The following is a 21,071-nucleotide window of genomic DNA, read 5'->3' as shown; positions in this document are numbered from 1 at the left end:
AAATGTGGAAAAAAAATAGAGCGAGCTGCGTTTTTTTTCTGAAAGATGCAATTGCGCAAGCAGGATCCGCACTTCTGGGTGAACGCATATGGGATCAATTTTCTGTATATTGCGTGCACAAAATTTTCATGCACATATGCCCGTTTGTAACCAGCCTTACGCCGAATGCCCACCGAAGGATTTTCATTGCAGTATTCGTGGCCAGACGCCCCCCCACCACAAATTCCGCAGCCATGTCCGTCCGTAGACATACTAGGTCAAAAGATTCTCCGCAGCCCACGAGCGGAAATCATCTGCGGTCATTCCGCTCACGGGGGAGAATCGCAGCATGTTTTATTCTGTGTGGAAAATCACACGGACGGCTTCCATTGCAGTCAATGGAGGCCGCCCGTCCCGCGATACTTCCGTTGTGAGCACTACAGAAGTATCGCGGGAATCCACGTCACAGCCCAGCGCCGGCGCGTCATGTGCTGCACTGCGCATGCGCGCCCCCTCGCAGGCCGAGACACTCACGGACAGGTGAGTATGGGTCTCTGGGGGGCACTGGGTCTGATTACGCTGCCAGATTACACATTCGGAATCCGACGCGGGCATGAGGCCGTAGGCCGGAGTCACACGGGCGCATGTGCACGTTCAACTTTTGTGCGTGCAATATGCAGAAAATAGAACCCGTTGATTTCACTGGGTTTGCGCACAAGTGTGTATTTTGTGCACGCAAACACACAGCATGCTCTATTTTTCTGTGCATCAGCGCAGGAAATGAAAATATTTGGCGCAGATTAATTTGGCAGTTGTGCGTGTAAATACACAATTTTCATTCCGCAAAAACACATACTGGTGTGAATCCGGTCTTGCAATGGGACCAAAGCCCTCGGAGTGGGGTACAATGCATAGTAACACTGCGCACATTAAGGCGATGTCCGCACGGCACGGATTTGCGGTGGAATGTCCGCAGCCGATCCGCAGGGGAAAATACGCATCAGAAGGCACAACATTTGGTGAGGATTTCAGTGCAGAATTCACCCCCATCTGACGAGGTGAATCGGCGCACAATCCGGCGCTATAATTGGCATTCGGCGGACCCACAATCCCCTCCGCAGGTCAATGTCCGCGGCGGATCTTGTCCCCGGCGTGTGGATGATTGTCAGTGCGAGGGGCCATGTGGAACATCCACGGCAAATCCGCTGCGTGTGAACATGGCCTAAGGCCTCTCACACGGGTGCAGTTAGCTGTGTGCGAGGAGGTATGCAGTGACATGGGTACTTGCTGCGTGCCGCCATGCCCCGTACCCTGTGTTGGTGGGTATGTGTGCCAAGATGCGGCGCGCCATGATGTTTTTGCGCACGTATTTCTCCTGCAGTGTGAGTCACAGTAAAGTCTATGGGAGATCGGACCTGCATATTACACCCACAAACTGCAGACGTAATACACAGTGACCAGACGCTGGTGTGAGGGATTGCTAGTCCAGCAATGTCCTGCCCTCTTCTGCCATTAGTGGGCCTTTCTGAGGTAATATCCTGCACATGGTATCCAGCTGTGGCCCCCCTGTGCTGCAGCTGTCGGGGCCCCTGCAGGGATAGCAGGAGATTTATCACTCTCTCACATTCTCCCTCGTTCATCCCGTCTGTCACTTTGACAGAAACTGCGTTTTCCCGCGTAAAATTTGCCGTCCTCTCATTGGCTGGTGAGAAGGAATACTTGACAGTGATTGGTCAATCGCTGCATGAGCCTCTGGATGATTGGACAGTGAGATTTCGGTGCCCAGCTAGGGTTGTCAGTCTGTGTGCCAGGTTGTACGGCGTGAGAGAAGGTCGTGCGGCCGGGAGCAGACACGGGGCGGCGGAGAGGTGAGTGACCGGGGAGGGTGTACGGGGTGTCCACAGAAGAGCTGGGGGCACTGAGGGGTGCGCGGGCCAGTCGCACTGTGATATAAATTTGGCTGTCAGTAGGGTCACGTGAGGTGGTATTCACACGTGAAGGATGAGACCACATATAACACCCGGGAGGAGCTGCGGGCGGGGGTTGTCGGGGGAGGGAGGTCGGCCCCGGCGGAGGGAGATCTGCTCCAGCCCCGGCGGATGCGGGTTGTCAGGGGGGAGGCAGGTCGGCCTCTGCCCCGGCGGCCGGGGTTTGTCGTAGGGTGTTCGGCCTCTTTCTGGGCAGGCAGGTGCTGTCAGGAAGGGGGGAGGAGGTCGGCCTCTGCCCAGGTGGACGGGGGTTGTCTTATGGATTTAGTTTATGGTACAGTTCAGTTGTGTGATTGCTGGTGAGCCGCAGCGGGTATGAAGGTTGGCCCCAACGTGCCCCTTAACCCATTAAGTATGCCGCCCTATTTTTAACACTTTTTAGTTTTTTCCTTCCCTTTAAAAAAATAAATAAATAAAAAATCGTAACTCCTTTATTTACCCATCGCCTTCGCTTATGATTGTTTTTTGCGGGGCGAGTTGTATTTTTCAGTGGTTCTATTTAACCCCTTCATGACGCCGCCCTTTTTTTCCCCCATTTATGTTTTTTCACCCCCCCCCCCTTAAAAAAATCGTAACTCCTTTATTTATCCATCGCCGTCGCTGTTTGAGGGCTTGTTGTTTTTTGCGGGACGAGTTGTATTTTTCAATGGTGCTATTTAATGTACCATATAATGTACTGAAAAACTTTTTAAAAATTCTAAGTGGAGTAAAATGAAAAAAAAACTGACATTCCGCCATCTTTTAGTGCGTCTTGTTTCTACGGCGCACAAACTGCAACAAAAGCGACCTGATAGCTTCATTCTATGGGTCGGTACGATTACTGCGATACCAAACTTGGATGGGTTATTTTTTTTTTTCAAAGACATTTAATTTTTTTCAATTATTTTCTGCGGTCATTTTGTGCGCGCAATAACTTTTTTATTTTTCCGATGACGTAGTACAGCGATGGCTCATTTTTTGCGGGATGTCCTGTAGTTTCCGTTAGTACTAATTCGGGATGCATACGACTTTTTGATTGCTTTTTATTGCGTTTTTTGGGGGGGATACAGGGTGACTGAAAAAGTGCATTTCTGGGGTTCTTTATTTTTTTTTCAGACGACGTTCACCATGCGGGGTAAATAATGTGCTACATTGATAGATCGGACTTTTACGGACGCGGCGATACCAAATATGTATTTTTATTTTATTTAAACTTTTTAATTCTAGATATGGCAAAAGGGGGGTGATTTTAAACTTTTATAACTTTTTTTTTTTTTTTTACTATTAAAAAAACTTCATTGCTCTTTTTTTCACTTTACTTTTAAGTCCCCCTGGGGGACTACAATATGCAATAGCATTACGTCAAACTGCATTCTGACAGACAGCCTATCAAGCCACCCCGCGAGGATGGCTTAATAGGCTGTCTCTCAAGGCAGCCCTGGGGCCTTTCAGAAGGCCCCTGGCAGCCATGACATCTGCACGGCTCCCCCGATCTCACCGCGGGGGGGGGGGGGGGGGCTGTATGGGACCCCCGAACAGCGTTCGGGGGCTTTAAATGCCACTGTCAGAATTGACAGCGGCATTTAATTGGTTGATAGCCGCAATCAGCCAAACAGCTGATTGCGGCTATTGCCCGCGGGTGTCAGCTGTAGTAAACAGCTGATGCCAGCGCTGTATGCAGAGAGGTCGCCCCCCGCGCCCTCGCTGCATACATACCCGGACACTCCAGGACGTAAATGTACGTCCTGGAGCGGGAAGGGGTTAATGTACTGAAATTTTTTTAAAGAATTTCTAAATGGAGTAAAATGAATACAGAAAGCCTACATTCCGCCATCTTCTGGTTTGTCTTGTTTCTGTGGCACAAAAACTGAAACAAAAATGACATAACTTTATCTTATGGGTCAGTAAGATGACTGCGAGGTTTTCTCTTTTTTTTTTTTTTTTGCTGTAGTACTTTTATGTTTTTTGGTTTTTTTCCAGACATTTAATTTTCTAAAAGCGCTTTCTGCCACAGTCTTCTGACAGCCGTAACTTTTTTATTTTTCCGTTGACGCCGTTGTCCGAGGGCTCATTTTGTGCGGTACGTCCTGTAGTTTGCGATGGTGCCGTCTTGGAATACATACATGCGCATTTCTGACATTCTGTACTATTGTTTTATTTCAGACTTTTACCATGCGACATAAATAATGTTACTTTAATAGATCCGACTTTTACGGACGCAGCGATACCAAATATGTATTTTTGTTTTATTACTGTTAGGGTCAAACTCAGACCGTTGAGCTGATGCTGTCTGCTTCCAAATTGGTCTTTAGACGTGAGTACTCATGGACGACGCAAAATAGACAGTCACGTGCATCATGGATTGTCATATAGCGAAGTGAAGGTTTATTCAGAGTTACAGAAGATATAGAAAAGTTTTGCTGACGTACTTATTTGATTACTGCGCATGCCCAAGGCCACTGAACATCTGCGAATTTTAATTAACAATATATATCTTTCAAAGACGTCTCCTACATGAACAATACATCAATGTCCGGTGACAACTGTATCAAAACATAATGTCCTTGGACGCTTCTTAGAAGGGAGTGAGCTTCTCAAGGATGAAAACACATGAGAACGAACTGATAAGGCATATGTGAACATATTCAGGGTCATATAGCCAGAACAGGACAGATAAGAAGTAAGCTTGGAAAATAAAGAAATGAAATGTATTTTATTCTAAGAGAAGGGAAAATCTAGAATTAACCCCTCACATTACTGAGGTTTTTATTGTAAATATGTTAAGTTTGTTTTTTTTTTTTTTTACTTTATCACTTTATAAAAAAAAAAAAGAGAAACTATTTTTCCAAATTTTTTTCTTTTAAGCCCCCACAGGGGACCACAACTGGCGATGCTTTACATCATACTGTGATCTGGCCTCCCCTCAGGGATGGCTTGATAGGCATTCTGTGAACACAGCCCTGGGTCCTTTCAGAAGACCTCCAGCTACCATGACACCCCCTTATCCCTGCGATCTCATTGAGGGAAGGGGGGCAATAAGGGACCAACGAACATCGTTCAGGGCATTTAAAGGGTAAATAGCGCCAATCAGCCGCGTGGCTGATTGCAGCTATTATCGGCGGGTGTCAGCTGTAATAAACAGCCTTAATCTAAGTCTTTTTCAAGGCTTGAAAAAGACTTAGATTAAGTCGAAACGTCGCCATTTTATGGAGCAATAAAACCCGTTTTTTACAATCTCTACACCGTTGATGCTGCCACCTCCTTGGATACCATTGCATTTATTTGGGGTTGGGTTCATGACCCCACAGGTGGCTTGGCATATACAGACTGGAACCTCTGCACTGAAGTGCATGTGTTAGGTGTGCTGCGGGACTTTCCTATTTCTACTGTAATAAACAGCCGGCACCCTGCAGCGTTAAAGAGCGCTTTGCCTTGTGCCCTCAGAGCTCGGTATCTGGTTGTTTGGTCCGGCTTTGCAGAGGATTACCCAGACCGGATACAACTCTGGGAGTAAACAAGAATGCTTCCATTCATTAACAGCAAGCAAAGATCTTGAAATGGTGCGGGATTAAAACTGTGTTTTTGTTCCAGGGGTGAAGTATCTGAGGCAGGATGATGGCCGACTCCCCGGTGATGAATGGCGGGCATGCCGATCTGTGGGCATCTCACAACCAGATCGCCCTGGAACCTCCTGAAACAAATGATCCAGAGGTAAGACATACGAGACGCTCCGCTCTCACTGCACTATAGGCGCTTCTACACAGAAGACGGACCCTCTGCTGGCTGTAATGAGCGACTGACAGTATAGCTGCCAATCAGTCCTCGTTCTGCCGCTCGCGGTATGGAGGATCACTAGTATTGGGACGACCGGTCACTAATATTGGTCATCCTTCACCAGCAGCAGCTCTTGTCAGCAGCCGCCCCCCTAATTACACGGAGGATGTCCTGCCAATGAATGAGCATTTTTATACCCGCATGAAAGATCCAGTCAGCCGGTGAGCGAGCGTTCTGAATGTTCATCAGCTGATAGGGGCGCATTCAGGCGGGCCGATGATCGGGGAGATAAACCTTCTGACAAATGTGTGTTCCCATGTAAAAGGGTCTTAAAGAATGAGCTGCACATCCAAGACTCCAAGGTATCTTGGTTCCCTACATCGGGTAATAGATGCTGGGCGCTGACCACTAATGGAATCTATTATGTTGGCCTTCGCAGTTGTCATCCAGCTTTCCATGGATTCTGCATGTCATGGAAACCTGCATTATGCCGTGTTACACTCCACAGTATTGGAGGTCTTTGTGTCATTCAGGCTGCCTTCACATGGGTGAGAAAATCACGTATTGCGAGACGCACAAATCTTGCACGACTATGAACTACGTTCTTTTGACCCGGGGTAATATACATACTTTTTTTATTTTGCTCTCCTTCCCTGCTGTCCTATATTTGGGTGTTCCCTCACCCGTTGTTTTCAATGGGGCCAGAAAGATCACACAGCGTGCGATACAAGGTTTCCCATTGGATCGCGACTGTACTGAAGTCATGGGAGGCGGTTTTGACACAAAACGCCTAGCATCCGCGGGGACATCGCACAAGCATGATATCGGGACGAGCTTCTTTGCCCGAAATATCGCTCAGCTGTGTGAAACTAGCCTCAGTGGGGAAACTAAAGCTAGATGTAACCCTCCTTAAAGTGACCCTCCAGTCCTAGACAAACAAAGATGGCCGCACCGGTTCTCTGACTGTCTGCTGCACACTGTGAATTAGTACACATCGGTAGTCTAAAACACTACACCTGCTGTGATTGGCCTGTGTTGCCCACGGGAGCAGCGCTGACCAGTCAGAGCAGCATGCAGTGTCTCAGGATGTCTTCATTCACACCTGGAGGTTTGGATGTGCATTTTGAAACCCAAACCAGGTGAGGCTCATAAAGGGTAGACGGGTTCAGTTTCTACCCTTTTTTCGTCATTTTGGTTGACTTCTGGTGTGAACAACTACACATGTGAGCACATCCTTAGACTGCGTCTGCATACTAACACACATGTGAGCACATCCTTAGGACTCATGTCCACGGGGAAAATCGGGCCCGCTACGGATTCTACATGTAGAATCTGCAGCGGGTCCCTCCTGCCCCGCGGACATGAGCGCTGAAAATAACAATAAATGAGAATAAACTTACCTCCCATCCGCTCCGTTTCTTCTCTGCGCGGCGGCGTCATCTTCTCTCGTCGCGGCCGGATCTTCATTCTTCGGCTCGGCGGATGTGCATGATGACGTCGGTGACGTGCCCCGCGCATGCGCCGGGCGGAAGCAAAATGATCCGGCCGCGACTGAGAGAAGATGGCGCGGCGCCGAAGAGAAGAACCGGAGCGTGTAAGTAAAATATGATTTTTGTGTCCCGCGGATCTGGACGGCTTCCATAGGCTTCAATAGAAGCCCGCGGGAGCCGTCCCCTCGGGAGACCCGCATGAAAATGGAGCATGGTCCAGATTTTTTCATGCTCCATTTTTTTTTAAATCACTTTTATTGACGATCCGCGGGTATTTATCTACCCCGCGGGTGGTCAATGCATCCCTATGGGGTGCGGATCCGCGCGCGGGAGAAGAGTTAAAATCCGCTGCAGATTTTAATTCTTATTTTCCCCGTGGACATGAGCCCTTAGACTGCGGCTGCATACTAACGCACATGTGAGCACATCCTTAGACTGCGGCTGCATACTAACACACATGTGAGCACATCCTTAGACTGCGGCTGCATACTAACGCACATGTGAGCACATCCTTAGACTGCGGCTGCATACTAACGCACATGTGAGCACATCCTTAGACTGCGGCTACATACTAACACACATGTGAGCACATCCTTAGACTGCGGCTGCATACTAACACACATGTGAGTACATCCTTAGACTGCGGCTGCATACTAACACACATGTGAGCACATCCTTAGACTGCGGCTGCATACTAACACACATGTGAGCACATCCTTAGACTGCGGCTGCATACTAACACACATGTGAGCACATCCTTAGACTGCGGCTGCATACTAACACACATGTGAGCACATCCTTAGACTGCGGCTGCATACTAACACACGTGAGCACATCCTTAGACTGCGGCTGCATACTAACACACATGTGAGCACATCCTTAGACTGCGGCTGCATACTAACACACATGTGAGCACATCCTTAGACTGCGGCTGCATACTAACACACGTGAGCACATCCTTAGACTGCGGCTGCATACTAACACACATGTGAGCACATCCTTAGACTGCGGCTGCATACTAACACACATGTGAGCACATCCTTAGACTGCGGCTGCATACTAACACACATGTGCATCAGATAGTCATAGCGGCTCGGCCGTCTGTCCAGGGCTGGAGGGTCGCTTTAAGGGAGTATTCCTATATTATACACTGGTGATATGTTGGTAATGTAGGTCGGCACTTTACCATCTCTGGGCTCCTCGCTGGTGGATGAAGTGACTGCAGCACTGATCTAGCACTGTGTCCCCTTCACTGCTTATCCGTGCCCAACAGCGCCCTCACCAGGCATTGTGCAGAAACCACAGTGTGGTCACTTATATAGGGCTGGCTACACTTCCCTCACAGACGGTCCGGCTGCCTGACGATCAGGTAGATTCCTATTGGCCTTGGATGGGAGTATTCTTGCCCTTTGCTAGATTATCATATTTCCAGGCTACGAGGGGCTGAATTATGAGAATGTCCGCTGGATTAGGCTGGGTTACATCGGAGTTGTCATTTCCAGTTTTCAGTTTCATCATTGGAGAAGAAAACTGAAAGTGCTGGAGAGCCGGATCATAAGGTATATATGGAACGGCATCAGAATGCCCAAGGAATGCAGCAGAACATCAGTACCAGGTTGTTCCACCCCGGGCTTCGAGAAGCAGCGGCAGCGCTACGGGCTGGAGCTCATCGCCTCCGAGGACTTTGCCAGCTGTGCAGTTTTGCAGGCTCTGGGCTCCTGTATGAACAACAAGTATTCGGAGGGTTACCCAGGACAGAGGTGAGTGGGTGACACCAGTGCATCTCATCATAATGGGCAGGGCTGATCACATAGAGACGTGTCCGTTATGATGAGGACTGGGCCTGTAAAGGAAATGCCAACTGCTGTGTGTGTCTGGTATCCTTGGTGTTTTGTTTTTCCTTGAATTTGTATAGTCATGGACTAATACAAGACACATTCTAAGGGTGGTTTCATGTCTGCATCAGGACCTCCAGACGGAGGTGTCCTCACAGATGTGGTTGCAAAACCGGGTAGCTGGGCGAAAAGTGGACAGACCCCATTATAGTCAATGGGGTCCGCCCGACACTGTTTGGTTCCATCCACAGGCGGACCCCTTGGGCTGCGGAGTTTCTTCTTTTCTGTTTCCCAAACAGAGGACGACATTGGAATCCCCAGCGAAGATGTGAAAACACCCGTAATGTTACTTAACTGTGTTCTTACAGAAAGCCCTGGTGGTGGCAGCAGACAAACTGCCTGTATAATAGAGAAGGTTATTGCTGCTGTACACAGTATTGACTTCCATGGACGGTCCCAAGTTACAAACTTGTCTCCTATCCACGGGATAGGTGATAAATGTCTGATTGGTGGGGGTTCTGAATTCTCGGACCCCTGCCTATCATGAGAATGCAGGTCTTGTGTCCCCTACTGTATGAATGGAGCAGCGATCAAGCATGTGGGCTGCTGAGGCTAGCAGGGCGTGTGCACGACTGCTACACCGTTCTTATGGGAAGCCTCAGTCCCCTCTGTTTTTGTGATCTCTGCAGATCCCAGAAGTCAGACTCTCACTGATCAGACACTTATCCTCTATCCTGTGAATAAGGAGATAAGCCTATATCTTGGGACAACCCCTGTAGAGAGGGTGCCCTTGTGTGAGATCCCTTAGACCAGGGGTCCCCAACCACCGGACCGCGGCCGGGCCGTTGTATGTTTAGCGCCGGTCCGCGGCACCGCCGGGAACTTTTGCTCTAAACACAAGGCCCGCGGGCCGAATCCGGCCCGCTGCCTTGTGTTATGTGGCCCGCAGCGTGCCAACGCCGCTGAGCACTGAAGCGATTACCAGCGGGGGCGCCGCAGCTCCCTGCTGGTAATCGCGCTGATCCCGGCGCACACTGACCTCAGTGTGCAGCCAGGATTCTCCTCCCCGAGTCCCCTGCTCATTAGTTCCGCAGGAGAGGACTCGGGGAGGAAGCGTTCCGGGCTGCACACTGACGTCAGAGCAAGCAGACAGAGAGCGACGCTGTAGTAAGTATATGGGTTGGGGGGCTGCTTAGAATTGCGCGGGGGGGGGGCTATTACTGCGGGGGCTGCTTACTACTGGGGGGGCTGCCTATTACGGGAGGGAGGGGTGCTGCATATTATGGGGGGGCTGCCTATTACTGGGGGGTGGGGGCTGCCCATTACTGGAAAGGGGGGGGCTGCCCATTACTGGGAAGGAGGGGGGGGCTGCCAATTTCTGGGAAGGAGGGGGGGGGCTGCCAATTTCTGAGAAGGAGGGGGGGCTGCCCATTTCTGGGAAGGAGGGGGGGCTGCCCATTACTGGGAAGGGGGGGACCTGCCCATTACTGGGAAGGGGGGGACCTGCCCATTACTGGGAAGGGGGGGACCTGCCCATTACTGGGAAGGGGGGGACCTGCCCATTACTGGGAAGGGGGGGACCTGCCCATTGCTGGGAAGGGGGTGGGGGCTGCCCATTACTGGGAAGGGCTGCCCATTACTGGGAAGGGGGGGGGCTGCTCATTACTGGGAAGGGGGGGCTGACTATTACTGGGAAGGATGGGGGGCTGCCCATTACTGGGAAGGGGGGGACCTGCCCATTACTGGGAAGGGGGGGACCTGCCCATTACTGGGAAGGGGGGGACCTGCCCATTACTGGGAAGGGGGGGACCTGCCCATTACTGGGAAGGGGGGGACCTGCCCATTACTGGGAAAGGGGGACCTGCCCATTACTGGGAAAGGGGGACCTGCCCATTACTGGGAAGGGGGGGACCTGCCCATTACTGGGAAGGGGGGGGGCTGCCCATTACTGGGAAGGGGGGATCTGCCCATTACTGGGAAGGGGGACCTGCCCATTACTGGGAAGGGGGGGGGGGCTGCCCATTACTGGGAAGGGGGGGATGCCCATTACTGGGAAGGGGGGGACCTGCCCATTACTGGGAAGGGGCTGCCCATTACAGGGGGGGGGGACCTGCTTATTACTGGGAAGGGGCTGCCCATTACTGGGGGGGGGACCTGCTTATTTCTGGGGGGGCTGCCTATTACTGGGGGGGGGGCTGTCTATTACGCGGGGCTGCTTATTACTGGGGTGGGGACCTGCTTATTACTGGGAGGGTTGCTTACTGGGGGGGGCTGCCTATTACTGGGGGGGGGGGAGCCTGCTTAACACTGGGGGGGTTGCTTACTGGGGCGGCTGCTTATTACCGGGGGGGGGGCTACTTATTACAGGGGAAGGGGCTGCCTATTACTGGGGGGGGGGGCTGCCTATTACTGGGGGGGCCTGCTTATTACTGGGGGGGGGACCTGCTTATTACAGGGGAAGGGGCTGCTTATTACTGGGGGGGCTGCTTATTACTGGGGGGGCTGCTTATTATTGGATGGCGTGGGGGCTACTTATTACATGGGAAGGGGCTGCCTATTACGTGGGGGGCGCTGTCTATTACTGGGGGACCTGCTTATTATGGGGGGGGGACCTGCTTATTACTGGGGGAGGGGCTGCTAATAACTGAGGGGTGCGGGCTGTCTATTACTGAGGGGGGAGATAAATTATATGCTGCCCTATCTGTGTGCTGGGGGGGGGTAGATTATATACTGCCCTATGTGTGTACTGCCAGGACATTCTAAATGTCATAATTAAATAAGAATGCACTAAACTCCAACCCCCTTCATAACCCCGCCCCATATAACCAAAGCCCCGCCCATGTCCCGCCCAACCCTTACGGGCCTTGTAAAACTGGTCTTGCTTGAAGCCGGTCCCTGGTGCCAAAAAGGTTGGGGACCACTGCCTTAGACAATCCCCCATCCCAGAGAGACCCAACTAGGAGCCCCTCATATTGAGTGTTAGAGCTGCTTTACATGAAGGGTATGAAGACTTCTGCAACAAAAATGTCTGTTCCAGACAGTCTCTTGCTGTTTTCTGCATACAGCGCTATTCGAGTTATGTAATTCCTGTGCAACAAACCCTGCGTTAGGGAGTTCTTCCATCGGCCAATTCTTGGCTACTTGTAACCTGTGCTGGTCGACAAAGCATTGTGATCAGCGCTTCATCACTGCGTTCACACACGGCAGATGATTGCATGAAGACGAACAATTGTTAGTATGATTGTCCAGCTGGCGCTGCAGATTTTAGTGCAGTTGGCACAAGAATCAATGTCGCCATACACGCAACACGTGAATTTTGGTGTATTTTTCACACCCTCATTTGAAGGGGTGGAATTCATACTGAATATCCACAGTATAAGCTGACATGCTGCGGACTTAAAACCGCACCACATATCAGTTCTATACTGACTTGTGCAGATCTTTATGCTCCATGTGGAAGAGGTTTACATCTCATCCACGCGGCTCAGACTGGAAATGCTGTGGATCTTCTGTTCAGAAATTGTGCAAAATTTACACCTTGTGTGAAGCTCCTCTAGCAGGCGCTATACTACACTAGGACACCAAAAAGAGGGTCTTCATGTTCTCTCCTGCCTCTACTGACAGGTACTATGGCGGCACGGAGCACGTGGATGACTTGGAGAGGCTGTGCCAGAAGAAGGCTTTGGAAGCCTACAGCTTGGACCCATAGAAATGGGGGGTGAATGTGCAGCCTTATTCAGGTGAGTCCATGAAGTAATATAACATGCACATTCACTAATTACTGCACCCACAGATTGTAATGGTGCGTATTACACACCAAAAAAAGACGTGCACCTAATATATCTGTGAAAAACGTAGGTCCGACTGGCCCAATGTAAATCAATGGGGTTTTTAATGTATTCTAGTAGTTATATTCTTGTACATAGGAGCAGTATTATAGTAGGTATATTATTGTACATATGGGCAGTATTATAGTAGTTAAATTTTGGTACATAGGAGGCAGTATTATAGTAGTTATATTCTTGTACATAGGAGGCAGTATTATAGTAGTTATATTCTTGTGCATAGGAGGCAGTATTATAGTAGTTATATTCTTGTACATAGGAGGCAGTATTATAGTAGTTATATTCTTGTACATATGGGCAGTATTATAGTAGTTAAATTTTGGTACATAGGAGGCAGTATTATAGTAGTTATATTCTTGTACATAGGAGGCAGTATTATAGTAGTTATATTCTGGTACATAGGAGGCAGTATTATAGTAGTTATATTCTGGTACATAGGAAGCAGTATTATAGTAGTTATATTCTTGTACATAGGGGACAGTATTATAGTAGTTATATTCTTGTACATAGGTGGGCAGTATTATAGTGGTTATATTCTTGTACATAGGGGGCAGTATTATAGTAGTTATATTCTTGTACATAGGTGGGCAGTATTATAGTAGTTATATTCTTGTACATATGGGCAGTATTATAGTAGTTATATTCTTGTACATATGGGCAGTATTATAGTAGTTATATTCTTGTACATATGGGCAGTATTATAGTAGTTATATTCTTGTACACAGGAGGCAGTATTATAGTAGTTATATTCTGGTACATAGGAGGCAGTATTGTAGTAGTTATATTCTTGTACATAGGGGGCAGTATTGTAGTAGTTATATTCTGGTACATAGGGGCAGTATTATAGTAGTTATATTCTTGTACATAGGGGCAGTATTATAGTAGTTATATTCTTGTACAAAGGAGCAGTATTATAGTAGTTATATTCTTGTACATAGGAAGCAGTATTATAGAAGTTATATTCTTGTACAGAGGAGCAGTATTATAGTAGTTATATTCTTGTACATAGGGGACAGTATTATAGTAGTTATATTCTTGTACATAGGGGACAGTATTATAGTAGTTATATTCTTGTACATAGTGGGCAGTATTATAGTAGTTATATTCTTGTACATAGGTGGGCAGTATTATAGTAGTTATATTCTTGTACATAGGGGGCAGTATTATAGAAGTTATATTCTTGTACATAGGAGGCAGTATAAAAGTGTATGCACCAAGCACAGGAGAACATTTAAGAACATGATAAAGGAAAGGATACACGTGATACTTTGCTGGGGACTTCCATAATGATTACCAATATTGGTGATTCATCTATATACATTGCCCTGAAGGTGATCTCACCCGTGATCTGTAGGATCTTTATTTAGGATTATGTGTGATCTCTCTGTATTGGAGACACATGTGGAATATTATATGTGTACACCTTGTTTTTAAGGAATATTATTAAAGGTTATATTTGAAAAAAATACATTTTTTCTGTTCTTCTCGGTGATGGAATAGTTGTTATAAGGACCTTTCTGCCGCGGTGATTTGCTTATAATTGAAATGGCAGGTTTTCTGTCAGGGAGCATCAATACTGCCCCCTGGCTATTAGAGGCCAAATTAGTTTTCTCGAATAAAGATCTGGATATACATACTCAAGCTACTTTGATTAATTATGCCTTTAAGAATCTCACTAGGCCCTATAAAAAAACAAATGGAATGTGCGCCACAAGGTCCTGTTGTTCCTTTCTGAAGTCACCGATCTCAAATCCCCTAAACATAGGGAGAGCTGCAGGGTAAAAAAGGGGTTCCCAGTAGAGAGCCCCCCAAAAACAAGAAAACAATACACAGTTAAAAAAAACGCAGCGCAGAGTTTTTATTTAACTAGGCCCTATAAGGAATGTATAAGGTCATGGTGGGAGGTGCAGGGGCTGACCAACTATTTAGAACACAAAATAGTACCTCACGGGCTGAGGGTTCACATTTTGCCACCACCAAAACTAAGAACGGGTCCCTTCATGACACGGTGGGAGAAAGAGGCCACTGAAAGCTCTTTTAGGCTCATAAATCTATTATTAGAGGAAGAGAAGATAAATCTAGAAAAGAAGAGTAAGAGCTTAGAGGAAATGATTAAGGATACCCGGGGGTTCTCAGGAGAGACAGAAGATGAGAAAAAGGAGAAAACACTCAAACCTGCAATAGAAAAGTATACTGGATATCTGAGGGAACGGAAACCTCTTCAGTGCAATGGGGATCTCTGTGATCTCTGGTAATGAGTAGTCTAAAGAGGGTCCTACCCAGAGAGACCTAGGGGTAGGGGTGGCACTATACCCAGAATGCGTGGTAGGGGAAGATTTAACTCAAATAGAGCATAGTTTTTAGACCCACTAATTTTGAAATATATGTTGAGGAATCGCGGTGGCATGGGGTTTCCTGAATAGCGGTCAATAGGTCTTCCCCCGTGAGAAGTCTGATCAATTCTCATGAGAGGCAATCGCACTCTGCACCCCCAGCCATGAAAGATGATTTACAGATCATCAATGTATCCTGAAGGGTCAGAGGTTGAGCAGGCAGTAATGAGGAAAGGCTTGTCCTTGATTCCTACTAATAAATTTGACTGTTCCACTTGGACCAAGGATGTTTCACTGTTCTTAAGAAAGTTACGCTGGCACAAGTTTGTTTGTTTTGTTTTTTTTTCTATCCAGAGCAGGAAAAAAATGCTCTGAGTTGGGTCTTAATCCGAGTGAGCTGGATACTCTTACTATGTTAGATGTGTACCTCTCTGGTTCAAAAAGAATTGCACAGCTTGCAGTTCGCCTGAGTGGGAGATAGAGCTGTAGAGGGATTCTACATCCAAACTCGCCAGCTTCGTATCCGGTGATTATATGCCTTCCAGCCGTTTGAGTACATCCGTGGTATCTCTCGTATAAGCTGGTAATGCCTCAACAAACGGACTCAGGATAATATCCAGATACTTGCTACTTCCTTGGGTCAGAATGACGATCACCAACACTATCGGTCTACCTTTCAGTGGCGCCAAACCTTTATGTACCTTAGGTAGCCCATAGAAAGGCGCGATTTGAGGAGTTTGTAGATACAAATTCAAAACCTCCTTTGAGATGCCCATAATGAATCGCCTTGCGGGTGGTGCTACACTAACCATAAAGCTACAGTGCCAGTCAATCACAGCGCTTGCTTAGTGACGTATGCAAAGGAGCTGGTGGAATAAGCGGATAGGCAGGTGACAAAGCCACTGTTTTTCCAATGGCAATCTCCTAGCGGTTAATTTCGGTTGGCTCTTTCAGGGTTTTCAGCACGCGGAGCTAAGATTTCGGCCGGAATTTTGCGTTCTGTTGTGATAAGTAAAATGCGCGCGTCTCCCTGAGGGCAAAGACTCTGCGGTTGGCGGCATAGAAATAGTGCTCAGGTTTACAGTCACGATTGGGCGGTACTATGGGTCGACCCTCACAAAGGCGAGGGGGTGCGGCAGTGGAGCTGCGAGGCCCGGCGAGCCAACCCAGGTGAGGGTCAGCGTCACCCATAGCCACCTACGTTTTTGGTGGCTAACAGCTTGGTGGGCAGTGCAGCGTTCGGGTTGCGGGTAGAAATGGCGCCTTGGCGCCATGTGCAGAATGTAAGAGGCCTGTAATGATTTTCTCTGGTCTTCTATATATACAAACTGTTGGGTTAAATGGACGTCCACGGGAGTGTGGCAGGGAAATTGCAGTGTGTAACGGAACTATGTTGCGCGGTGACGATTTAAGTTTTGTTGGTTTTGAATTCTTCTCTAGTTAGAGTAAAAGGATGTGAAATGAGTGGTCAATTGAATACAGAGGCCAGAGGGTGGGTGGGGTCTGGTACAAAGCCTAGGCCACTAAGGTAAAAAGTAGAGGGCGCTGCGCAGAAATCCACCGGAACACATGATGGTAGGGGTCTGGTACAAAGCCTAGGCCACTAAGGTAAAAAGTAGAGCGCGCTGCGCAGAAATCCACCGAAACACATGATGGTATGCCCTCAGCTGCCACTCTACCCCCCCAGCAAGCTGGGTACTCATTGCACCGACCTCGGAAGGATGGAAGGCTGAGTCGACCCTGAACCGGCTACCTGGCCTATGCGGGGTTTGAACCCGCATACTTCAGGTCGTGAGCGAGAGCATGCACGGCCACTGCCCTAATGCTCTGCGCCACACGAGGCTCACAATGTAACTAGGTGTCGGTTTACATCTATAATCCTGGTCCAGTGTCTAGCTTTGGAAACGAGATGCCCTATAGACAGGCGTGGAGGCTCTGGTACCCTGCTGTACCGCCTCTAGCTTGGATACAAGATGTGCTACGGTGTGGTGGGGCATGGATGCTGTAGTGCCAAGTTGGGCCACCTCTTGCTTAGATTCAGGATGTGATACGAGCGGGCATGGAATCTCTAGTGCCCTGCTGGGACCCTCCAGCTTTCATATAAGATGTGATACGGGGGTGGGAGAAGGGGAAGGTGGCTCTAGTAGCCTGTTTCACCGCCTTTAGCTTGGATACAAGATTTGATACCGGGGGGCATGGATGCTCTAGTGCTAAGCAGGGCCACCTTTTGCTTGGATGCAAGATGTGATACGGGCTGGCATGGACTCTCTAGTGCCCTGTTGCTCCAGCTTTCATAGAAGATGTGATACGGTTGGGCATGGAGGCTCCCGTTCACTGTTGTACCACCTCTGACAGCTGAGCTGTCATCAGCTCCCTTCCGACAATGCTTTCAGTTTTCAGGCCCCGTAAGGTGTTACACCCCTGGGGTTCAGCTGCAGCACCACCGGCCGCACTGTGTTCTAATGCCAATTTGGAGCCATTACCCTGGGCGCGGGCCTATGGCTGCTTTGAGATGCCCATAATGAATCGCCTTGCGGGTGGTGCTACACTAACCATAAAGCTACAGTGCCAGTCAATCACAGCGCTTGCTTAGTGACGTATGCAAAGGAGCTGGTGGAATAAGCGGAGAGGCAGGTGACAAAGCCACTGTTTTTCCAATGGCAATCTCCTAGCGGTTAATTTCGGTTGGCTCTTTCAGGGTTTTCAGCACGCGGAGCTAAGATTTCGGTCGGAATTTTGCGTTCTGTTGTGATAAGTAAAATGCGCGCGTCTCCCTGAGGGCAAAGACTCTGCGGTTGGCGGCATAGAAATAGTGCTCAGGTTTACAGTCACGATTGGGCGGTACTATGGGTCGACCCTCACAAAGGCGAGGGGGTGCGGCAGTGGAGCTGCGAGGCCCGGCGAGCCAACCCAGGTGAGGGTCAGCGTCACCCATAGCCACCTACGTTTTTGGTGGCTAACAGCTTGGTGGGCAGTGCAGCGTTCGGGTTGCGGGTAGAAATGGCGCCTTGGCGCCATGTGCAGAATGTAAGAGGCCTGTAATGATTTTCTCTGGTCTTCTATATATACAAACTGTTGGGTTAAATGGACGTCCACGGGAGTGTGGCAGGGAAATTGCAGTGTGTAACGGAACTATGTTGCGCGGTGACGATTTAAGTTTTGTTGGTTTTGAATTCTTCTCTAGTTAGAGTAAAAGGATGTGAAATGAGTGGTCAATTGAATACAGAGGCCAGAGGGTGGGTGGGGTCTGGTACAAAGCCTAGGCCACTAAGGTAAAAAGTAGAGCGCGCTGCGCAGAAATCCACCGGAACACATGATGGTAGGGGTCTGGTACAAAGCCTAGGCCACTAAGGTAAAAAGTAGAGCGCGCTGCGCAGAAATCCACCGAAACACATGATGGTATGCCCTCAGCTGCCACTCTACCCCCCCAGCAAGCTGGGTACTCATTGCACCGACCTCGGAAGGATGGAAGGCTGAGTCGACCCTGAACCGGCTACCTGGCCTATGCGGGGTTTGAACCCGCATACTTCAGGTCGTGAGCGAGAGCATGCACGGCCACTGCCCTAATGCTCTGCGCCACACGAGGCTCACAATGTAACTAGGTGTCGGTTTACATCTATAATCCTGGTCCAGTGTCTAGCTTTGGAAACGAGATGCCCTATAGACAGGCGTGGAGGCTCTGGTACCCTGCTGTACCGCCTCTAGCTTGGATACAAGATGTGCTACGGTGTGGTGGGGCATGGATGCTGTAGTGCCAAGTTGGGCCACCTCTTGCTTAGATTCAGGATGTGATACGAGCGGGCATGGAATCTCTAGTGCCCTGCTGGGACCCTCCAGCTTTCATATAAGATGTGATACGGGGGTGGGAGAAGGGGAAGGTGGCTCTAGTAGCCTGTTTCACCGCCTTTAGCTTGGATACAAGATTTGATACCGGGGGGCATGGATGCTCTAGTGCTAAGCAGGGCCACCTTTTGCTTGGATGCAAGATGTGATACGGGCTGGCATGGACTCTCTAGTGCCCTGTTGCTCCAGCTTTCATAGAAGATGTGATACGGTTGGGCATGGAGGCTCCCGTTCACTGTTGTACCACCTCTGACAGCTGAGCTGTCATCAGCTCCCTTCCGACAATGCTTTCAGTTTTCAGGCCCCGTAAGGTGTTACACCCCTGGGGTTCAGCTGCAGCACCACCGGCCGCACTGTGTTCTAATGCCAATTTGGAGCCATTACCCTGGGCGCGGGCCTATGGCTGCTTTGAGATGCCCATAATGAATCGCCTTGCGGGTGGTGCTACACTAACCATAAAGCTACAGTGCCAGTCAATCACAGCGCTTGCTTAGTGACGTATGCAAAGGAGCTGGTGGAATAAGCGGATAGGCAGGTGACAAAGCCACTGTTTTTCCAATGGCAATCTCCTAGCGGTTAATTTCGGTTGGCTCTTTCAGGGTTTTCAGCACGCGGAGCTAAGATTTCGGTCGGAATTTTGCGTTCTGTTGTGATAAGTAAAATGCGCGTGTCTCCCTGAGGGCAAAGGCTCTGCGGTTGGCGGCATAGAAATAGTGCTCAGGTTTACAGTCACGATTGGGCGGTACTATGGGTCGACCCTCACAAAGGCGAGGGGGTGCGGCAGTGGAGCTGCGAGGCCCGGCGAGCCAACCCAGGTGAGGGTCAGCGTCACCCATAGCCACCTACGTTTTTGGTGGCTAACAGCTTGGTGGGCAGTGCAGCGTTCGGGTTGCGGGTAGAAATGGCGCCTTGGCGCCATGTGCAGAATGTAAGAGGCCTGTAATGATTTTCTCTGGTCTTCTATATATACAAACTGTTGGGTTAAATGGACGTCCACGGGAGTGTGGCAGGGAAATTGCAGTGTGTAACGGAACTATGTTGCGCGGTGACGATTTAAGTTTTGTTGGTTTTGAATTCTTCTCTAGTTAGAGTAAAAGGATGTGAAATGAGTGGTCAATTGAATACAGAGGCCAGAGGGTGGGTGGGGTCTGGTACAAAGCCTAGGCCACTAAGGTAAAAAGTAGAGCGCGCTGCGCAGAAATCCACCGGAACACATGATGGTAGGGGTCTGGTACAAAGCCTAGGCCACTAAGGTAAAAAGTAGAGCGCGCTGCGCAGAAATCCACCGAAACACATGATGGTATGCCCTCAGCTGCCACTCTACCCCCCCAGCAAGCTGGGTACTCATTGCACCGACCTCGGAAGGATGGAAGGCTGAGTCGACCCTGAACCGGCTACCTGGCCTATGCGGGGTTTGAACCTGCATACTTCAGGTCGTGAGCGAGAGCATGCACGGCCACTGCCCTAATGCTCTGCGCCACACGAGGCTCACAATGTAACTAGGTGTCGGTTTACATCTATAATCCTGGTCCAGTGTCTAGCTTTGGAAACGAGATGCCATATAGACAGGCGTGGAGGCTCTGGTACCCTGCTGTACCGCCTCTAGCTTGGATACAAGATGTGCTACGGTGTGGTGGGGCATGGATGCTGTAGTGCCAAGTTGGGCCACCTCTTGCTTAGATTCAGGATGTGATACGAGCGGGCATGGAATCTCTAGTGCCCTGCTGGGACCCTCCAGCTTTCATATAAGATGTGATACGGGGGTGGGAGAAGGGGAAGGTGGCTCTAGTAGCCTGTTTCACCGCCTTTAGCTTGGATACAAGATTTGATACCGGGGGGCATGGATGCTCTAGTGCTAAGCAGGGCCACCTTTTGCTTGGATGCAAGATGTGATACGGGCTGGCATGGACTCTCTAGTGCCCTGTTGCTCCAGCTTTCATAGAAGATGTGATACGGTTGGGCATGGAGGCTCCCGTTCACTGTTGTACCACCTCTGACAGCTGAG

At 49.3% G+C, this 21,071-nt stretch overlaps 2 protein-coding genes across 2 annotated transcripts in view; both read left to right on the top strand.

Annotated features, from left to right (window-relative positions):
* Positions 1–1,768: 1,768 nt before the first annotated feature.
* Positions 1,769–21,071, top strand: part of LOC136576933 (serine hydroxymethyltransferase, cytosolic-like) — a 98,301-nt gene continuing 78,998 nt past the window's right edge. The window contains exons 1-2 of the mRNA XM_066576581.1: positions 1,769–1,847; positions 5,538–5,657. Coding sequence (XP_066432678.1) covers positions 5,559–5,657 — 99 coding nt within the window. The 5' untranslated portion in view covers positions 1,769–1,847; positions 5,538–5,558. The remainder of the gene's footprint in view (positions 1,848–5,537; positions 5,658–21,071) is intronic.
* Positions 8,757–21,071, top strand: part of LOC136577605 (ran GTPase-activating protein 1-like) — a 40,018-nt gene continuing 27,703 nt past the window's right edge. Inside the window, exons 1-2 of the mRNA XM_066577527.1 lie at positions 8,757–8,970; positions 12,670–12,785. Of these exons, the coding sequence (XP_066433624.1) occupies positions 12,757–12,785 (29 nt within the window). The 5' untranslated portion in view covers positions 8,757–8,970; positions 12,670–12,756. The remainder of the gene's footprint in view (positions 8,971–12,669; positions 12,786–21,071) is intronic.

The sequence above is a fragment of the Eleutherodactylus coqui genome, chromosome 8 (assembly GCF_035609145.1).
Source record: "Eleutherodactylus coqui strain aEleCoq1 chromosome 8, aEleCoq1.hap1, whole genome shotgun sequence".
Taxonomy (NCBI): Eukaryota; Metazoa; Chordata; class Amphibia; order Anura; family Eleutherodactylidae; genus Eleutherodactylus; species Eleutherodactylus coqui.
This window is presented reverse-complemented; position numbering and strand designations above follow the sequence as displayed.